At 39.4% G+C, this 7,546-nt stretch overlaps 1 protein-coding gene across 1 annotated transcript; it reads left to right on the forward strand.

Moving 5' to 3' along the window:
* On the forward strand, positions 1–5,091 carry oacyl (O-acyltransferase like). The gene is made up of 14 exons (XM_040000663.1): positions 1–97; positions 1,463–1,596; positions 1,686–1,764; positions 1,865–2,000; positions 2,165–2,361; positions 2,532–2,744; positions 2,824–2,926; positions 3,012–3,113; positions 3,242–3,407; positions 3,501–3,833; positions 4,000–4,123; positions 4,273–4,459; positions 4,610–4,752; positions 4,848–5,091. Coding segments are annotated over exons 1-10 (1,230 nt in total). The 5' UTR covers positions 1–96; the 3' UTR covers positions 3,600–3,833; positions 4,000–4,123; positions 4,273–4,459; positions 4,610–4,752; positions 4,848–5,091.
* The last annotated feature ends 2,455 nt before the right edge of the window (positions 5,092–7,546 follow it).

Genomic DNA, 7,546 nt, shown 5'->3' on the forward strand with positions numbered 1-7,546 from the left:
ACACAGACTTTGACAGTGTCCCAAAGATGCTTGGAGGATACAAACACTTTTCTCCGGGAAATTAACCAGGATGAACCAAAGGGCTATGCTGTTCTAAGTAAGTGATTGTGATTTTTGTATGGCATTTCTTATGTGCTTGTGTGGCAAGTGGCATTTAATCCACTTTAGCAGAGGAGCCAAGATAGAAAAGTCAAAAATACAGAAATAGATTACAAATTCTTCAGGACAATGCAAGACCATAAGCTTAAGTTCATTTTCACCTTCTCAGAGAATAAAAATACTGCCGCTGGAAACTTCTGAAAATTACAAAGATTAGGTTTTTGTGACTGTCATGCTTACATCAAAAATGATCGATGCATACATCAAATCCGTGACTTTAACCTGTGCAGCTGGTGTAGAGCCTATGAAACTGCATAAGTGTTCAAAAGAACTGTAAGAATATTTAAATAGTTAAGATGATGATGTTGAAAGTGTTCATTTCATACCTACATTGTAACTAATTCATACTCATTGTGTGCTTATGTATTTTCAGTGAGACAGTAACAAAGACCAGCCTTGAGGCTAATAACTAACTAACTGTACTACCAGCATAAGGAGTAGCACTGGACATTGCGTGGTCAACACCACCCTCCTGATGGAACCACTGAAATGCAAATCTTTGCGGAGCTGTGATAAGAGGCTATAGCTAATAAATGTAGCTGTTAGCTAACACATACTTTTGTAAGCTAACAGCTAACTTATGAAGAACAAAATGCCTTATAAATCAAAATATGCTAATGCTACTCGAGTTCAATGTAAATGTTACTTACTACTTCACTATTTCAATACTTTTTTTTAAGAGCCACCAACTATAAACCCTGCGCAATTAGCTTCAAAATTCACCCCTATCTGTTTTATTTAACTCCATTTTCCAGCAACATTAATGACATCACTGTTTGTTTCACACTTACTAATAAAAGTAGGTATGCCAGCTCAGCAGGGGTCTTGGGACACACGTAAATCCAACCTACTAAACCTACTGTTAATGCCCTACAATCCACCTAGAGGGCGCTCATGAGTTAGTCTTCAGTGAATAGAGCCAAATGGCAGACTGAAGTATCTAAGCTTGCTCCTGCCACGGGGGAAAAAAAATCTTTTTTTTTTGTTATCCAGAAGTCCAAATTTGGGGTTATTTCCTCAAAATTTCAACTTTAAAATTACAAATTTCAAATTATTTTCCAAGAAGATACTAAGTCGAAACTTAACTATATTTTGGGGGATGCACTAGTATGTGTATGTCGTTTTGTGATCAAAATTAGCAAGACACAAGACACTTCTTCTTTATTTGTTATCTAAAGGGTGTCTTTAAAACGTAGAACTTCATGAAAAAGTGAGATTTACTTATATAGTAACACCATGCATCTTTACAGCCAATGGGCCTGTGAATGAATGGCTTTTTTTCTTCTTCTGTGTGTTTTGTCAGTGTATGATGCTTTTGGGAAAGTGGGCAGCAATGTTGTAGGAGGTAACACCAACCAGCCTGGTTTGCTGCAGCAGTGCCGCTCTGCTCACGGCCCCAGCTTTTCTGGACAGTACTGCCAGGTGTTCCTTCGGCAGGTAACAACTAACACAATAAAAAGTCATGACAACCAATAGATATTAGATGAAAGTGAGCATACTTTAAACTAAGTTTTCTTCTTAAACAGGGAAGAGTCCAGTACTTTGTCGGTATTTGTGTACCTGACTCCTGTGAGAAAGATGACGTGCAAACATTGGTGCTTTACGGTCAGTGATTTAAAAATGAATTTATGCGGTATCATCTATACAACACAATATCGCTTCTTTCTTTTTTTTTTAAACGTGACTAATTTTCACTTTTCGACAGACCAGCTTCAGTTTAATCAGATGTCCCTCATTCCTCCTTTACCTTCCATCCTGGTCAATCAGTCCACTCAGGAGATGATCATGACTCACTGTTTGTCCAGCAAAATTGCCCCTGATACATCTGATATCACCTGCCTGTCAGTATACGATTACACTGCTCTCACTTTCTTTACTGTTTTATCTGCATATGCACTTCCATTAGGGTTACCTGTGCAGCAAAGTTGAGCATCTCTTCATATGTCCAGGCCTTTAGCTCAGGACACCTTGTTTTTGTCTTGTCAAACTTTATTTTCTCCTGCAGGTTTGTCTGTTGTGTAATGGTAGCAATTCCTCTCGGAGCCACCCTGTTAACAGCTATGATAAGGTGGCAGTGGAAAAGAAAGGTCGAACCTACATTAGAGTCTTCCTGCTTAAACGCTGCGCTCAACCTTTATGGGACCCTGAAGACCAGCAGCTCATCTAGCAGTGAAACTAATAGCTGGAGTTCAGAAGAAAGTAGTAAGTGCAAAGTGCATCATCTAGATTTGCTGAGGAGTAGTACTGCATATCACACATATTATGGTTATTATGGTAACCAAATAATACGATTATGTGAGCTGCAGAATCAGTTATTACAGATGTATTTATATTGAGACAATACTGACCTTGTATAATATTGGTTTTGGCAGATAGCAACCACCCCACACAAACATGCGCTCTTCAAAGCCGTGTGTATGGCTTCCTTCAAGCAATCTCTATACAGAAGACCACCCAGGGCATTTTTAGCACCTCCACATCAATTCCAGCCGGAGGCTACGCTTCACTGAATGGCATCCGTGTTCTCAGCCTGTTATGGATCATATGTGGCCACTCTGCACAGTTCCCTGTAATCAACAGCTTGGGTATGACAGTACATTGATGGTCTCATTACTCCATAACACACATATGCTTTCACTTATGTTCATAAGACCTGTGTTGCAGACAATTACAAAGACTGGAGGAAAACTGTTGAAAGCAGCCCTTTCTATGTGCTAACCATAAGTGGACCTGTCTTCATGGCTGTCGATACCTTCTTACTGCTGGGGTGAGACTGGAACAATTTCAGATTGACAGTGTAAACATATATTTTTAATTATTTTATTGCCAGCTTAAGAAATTTGATGTTTTAGGGGTCTGCTTAGTGCCAGGTCCCTGCTGGGCTCTATCAACAAGGCTGAAGACAAACTGAGCCTCAGCCTGGTTGGGAACTATCTCTTAAAGCGGATTACAAGGTGTTGTATTTTGGTCAGTTAACCAAATTAATTTGTGTCTGCGTCACTCTATTTTTACACTCAAGTAAAAGAGGCTTTCTGCATGTGTTATTCATTTTTTAAATTGCTGTTCTCTGTCCTCTTTGCAGGATTCAGCCACTGCATCTGTTCATTATGTGTCTAACCATTGGCCTTATCTCTCTGGTCAAGTGGGGACCCTACTGGTTCCCATTTATAGACACAGTGATGGATTGTAAGACATACTGGTGGGCTAACTTACTATTGATCAGTAATCTGCTCCCAGTCCACGAGATAGTAAGTTTAACTTATAATTTAGTCCTACATTGGGTATTTTAGAACAGATTTATTTACCTGTTCTTAACCTTTTATCTTCATATCCCTGTGCAGTGTATTCCTTGGACGTGGTACCTGTCTCTAGACTTCCAGTGTTATGCAACCACTCCTCTCTTGGTTTATTTATACAGACTGTATGTTCACATCCTTTAATATGATTCTGAAATACTGTTAAAGTGATTTCTTCATTCTTGAACTAGAGCATCACTAGGAGCCGTATACATTTTTATTAACTCTGTGGTTGTAATCCTATCCCCTCCATGTTTTATTTGTCAGAAATAGGAGTGTGTTTATGGTTGTGGCAGGTGGCCTCCTCCTGATGACTATTGTGGCCAGTGCTATTATAACTGCACACCTGCAGCTACCAGTCTTTCAGCCATCTACAATGTAAGATTCAATGCAAAACAGCGTTTGGTGAAATGAATGTCAAGGTTTTTTGTTTTTAAGTTTCAGTGTTTCCTTTTTCTACAATGCAAAAACATAATTGAGGCTGTCTACCAACTATGCATCTCTTCTTATGATTTCCCAGAAAATGAACTTGTTTATTTTGCAGGACATCTGAGAATTATGTTTTGTATTACTATGTGAAACCCTACACGAGATACGGGCCATTTCTAATAGGGATCTTGACCGGAATATATCTGACAACAAAGAAAAATCCACTGTTAAAGCAATGGGTGAGAGCATTTTGACAGGTTTCAATCCCAGACCGTGGCTTAGTCTTTTCTGAGAATTTAAAAACAGCATATGCCTTTTGGTTTATAGCCGAGCCAGAATTTGAACATTTGCCACCACACTTATGTGCTTATCATGTCTGTTGTTTCAGTGGCAGGCAGCACTTGGTTGGCTCTGTTGTCTGTCACTTTTGGCTCTTTTGGTTGGATTGCCTTACATCCTGAAGGAGACGCCAGCCAATCCATCTGTGCCACATGCCCTGTATCAAGGGCTGCATAGACCACTCTGGGCACTGGCTGTGACCTGGATTATACTGGCCTGTGAGGAAGGCTATGGAGGTAAACCAGGTGTTGGGATGAACTAAATCCCATATCTCTACATTAACAGTAATAACAATATATGAAAGCACATAGTACGTTAAAGGAAATTGAGTCTGTATGTTCTTATTTTTATATGTCTTTATATTTTCTTGTTTTTTATCACTCCAGGCTTTATCAAGAGGTTCTTGTCCTTGACTTTCTGGGTTCCTCTTTCCAATATCAGCTTCGCCTGCTATCTCATACACCCTGTCTTCATCATCCTGTACATTGGCTTTCAAGAGACCCCAATCCATTACACAGACATCAATTTTGTAAGTATTTCATGTTGCACGTTCTGTTTTACTGTGCTTATTTCAAATGATTTGGCACAGTTCCTCATAACATCAGACTTTTCTCCTCTGCTCAGATGTACCTGTTCCTTGGCCACCTGGTGCTGACATTGGCAGTGAGCTACATGCTCACTGTGTTAGTTGAGAAGCCCTACCTGCTCCCAAAATAGAGCAGGGCATGGACGTGCCCAGCTATTCACATCCTTAATAACTACCCTCATTATCTTTGTTTATGCATTGTGATCTCTAACACTGCTTTTATTTATAGCTGCTTTTGTAGCTAACGAAGCAATTTAATTAAAAACTTGGAAGTATGCTTTTAGTGTGTGTGTGTGTGTGTGTGTGTGTGTGTGTGTGTGTGTGTGTGTGTGTGTGCTGAGGTTATTATCTGACACAGTAAACACAATTTACATATCTGACAAGTCGCTATGGGTTGATGGAGAAAACATCCTGCAGGGTCACATGACATTTTCTTGACTACATTTTTATTGCCTCACACGTCCATGTTCTTGATGCCTTGCAGATACCACACAAGAAAAAGATAACTTGTCACCATGTGTTAGCGTAAGGTGCAGACATTTTGAGCAACCCCGTATTTCTTTATATTATCTCAGGAAAATGGGAAATAGGTGCAGTGATTTACTGAAGCGTGCCAACATAGATGGAAATACAGTAAATAAGGCAAGAACAGAGTTCAAATTCTGAGAAACAGACGAAAAGTTTATGTTTAGTATGATCACCTTTAAGCCCAAACTCTCTTTCTTGAAGTAGTCTTCGGGAGTAGTTCTCCAGGCATCTTGAAGGACATCTTTAAATGTTGGCATCCTTTCATTCTGATCTCTGTCAACATGATCCCACACTGCTTCAACAATGTTGCCGTTTTAGTCATGTCTATGTGCCACTGATTGACTGAAATCACAAACCATGACAGAGACAGCACTGTGTTTATGGCTGTAGATACTCACTGGTCTTCCTGTCTTCTCTGTACATATTGACAATGATTTGAACCAAAACTTTCAAATTTGGATTCATCACTCCATTACACCTGTTCCCATTGATTTTCAGTCCAGATCTTTTGTAATTTGGGATACCTTAACCATTTCTCCCTGTTTACCCTTCTTTTTGACAGCTACCCGTCTACTGAGACCATTTTTTTGGCAAACAGTAGATAGATCAGCTGAAGGACCAAATGTATGTCTCAGACCTTGTGTCAAGTCTTTGTTTCCTATTTCTTAAGTGCATGACTTTCAGACATTGTTCATTTGTTGTAGATAGTTGGGCTGCCACTTCTTCTTTTGTCCGGTTTCCTCAAATTTTCAAAGAACGCACGCTCTTTGGGAATCCCTTTATTGCAAAACAAAACCCTCCAAACTATTATCTTTGGTATTTTTCATAGATTTAATGGAGGAAACTGGGTTAAAAAAAATCATGTTCTTTGTAACAGGCTGCCAATATCAAAATGTTTGAAGATATAATTTAAAATTGGTTGTTTGCTAAGCTATGTGTAGACACAACACTGGTTCATCCCTTGAGGTCGATCGCTTTTTTATGCTTGAGTGATTCATAGGTCAACGTGAAGAGCAAAGTTTTTTTCTAGCAGGAAAAAAAAAAGAAGAAAACTTAAAAAATGAGAAAATGAGTAGTTATTTCAACACCAGTGCACTGAAAATGAGAGAAAAAGTTGCCAATGTATAAAGAAAAGCTTTGAAAGACTTTGAAAGCCAGGAGAACTAGTGCTCATGATAGTCTGGCCTTGGAAGCAAAATATAAAGAAATGAGCAATGGCTCAGGACTGTTGCATAGTAATGTAGGTATTCAAGCCCATTAGCCCTTTAAGAAAACCAAGCTCTGACTGTACATACCCAGCCTGTAAGCAAGGTACAGATGGATGTGGTTGTGATTATAGTTATATACCTAAAACAACTACTACATCATTTGTGGTTGTCAAATATATATATATATATATATATATATATATATATATATATATATATATATATATATATATATTAGGGGTGCAACGATATTCGTATCGATATTGAACCGTTCGATACAGTGCTTTCGGTTCGGTACGCATATGTATCGAACAATACAACATTTGTAATTTATTTTATCAACTTTCCTTCTGACGATGCTGTCTGTGTTGAGCGCTCAGTGAATCTGCGTTCGACTACTCCGCCTAGGCTGCACTGTCGAGCGCAGATCCACTGAGCGCTCAACACAGACAGCACTGTCAGAAGGAAGAGCGCAGGGCACCTCCCCCACCCTCATTCAGATCTGGCATTTGGAATTATTTTGGTTTTCATGTGACGTATGACCCTGAAGGTAAGCGAGTCATGGACTAAAGTAAAACAGTATGTTGGATGTGCCATGCAATGCTCAATTACATGGGTGGGAACTAGTGTGTTAGCGCAGTTAGCTCGTTAACGTGTTGGCTGTCTAGCCCCATGCACGGGGCGATCGGCGGTAGCTCGTTAACGGAGATTTGCCGTGTTGTGGTGTTAAGGTCATTTCAACGAGATTAACCTGAAAGCACTAGTGGGAACACAACGAATATGACTGCACATTTACGCCGACATCATCCTAGTGCAAAGACAAAAACAACAAGCATGCTACTAACTTTAGCCGAGTCATTTAGACAGCTGTTAGCACATGACTCTCCTTATGCTGCTGAGAATATAGCCCAGAAGAAGCGGATAGTATAGCTTTTATTTTGGAAAGAGACATTTCTCTGTAATAAACTCTCTTTTCCAAAGATGAGTGATTCCTCAATAAG

The sequence above is a fragment of the Simochromis diagramma genome, unplaced genomic scaffold (genome assembly GCF_900408965.1).
Source record: "Simochromis diagramma unplaced genomic scaffold, fSimDia1.1 OVJJ01000596.1, whole genome shotgun sequence".
Taxonomy (NCBI): Eukaryota; Metazoa; Chordata; class Actinopteri; order Cichliformes; family Cichlidae; genus Simochromis; species Simochromis diagramma.

Bases quoted from the DNA above. Each gene is read 5' to 3' on its own strand.
- oacyl (XM_040000663.1), top strand. The intron at 2,001-2,164 runs GTCAGTATACGA...TTTCTCCTGCAG, and splicing joins ACATCTGATATCACCTGCCT to GTTTGTCTGTTGTGTAATGG. The intron at 3,408-3,500 runs GTAAGTTTAACT...ATCCCTGTGCAG, and splicing joins TGCTCCCAGTCCACGAGATA to TGTATTCCTTGGACGTGGTA.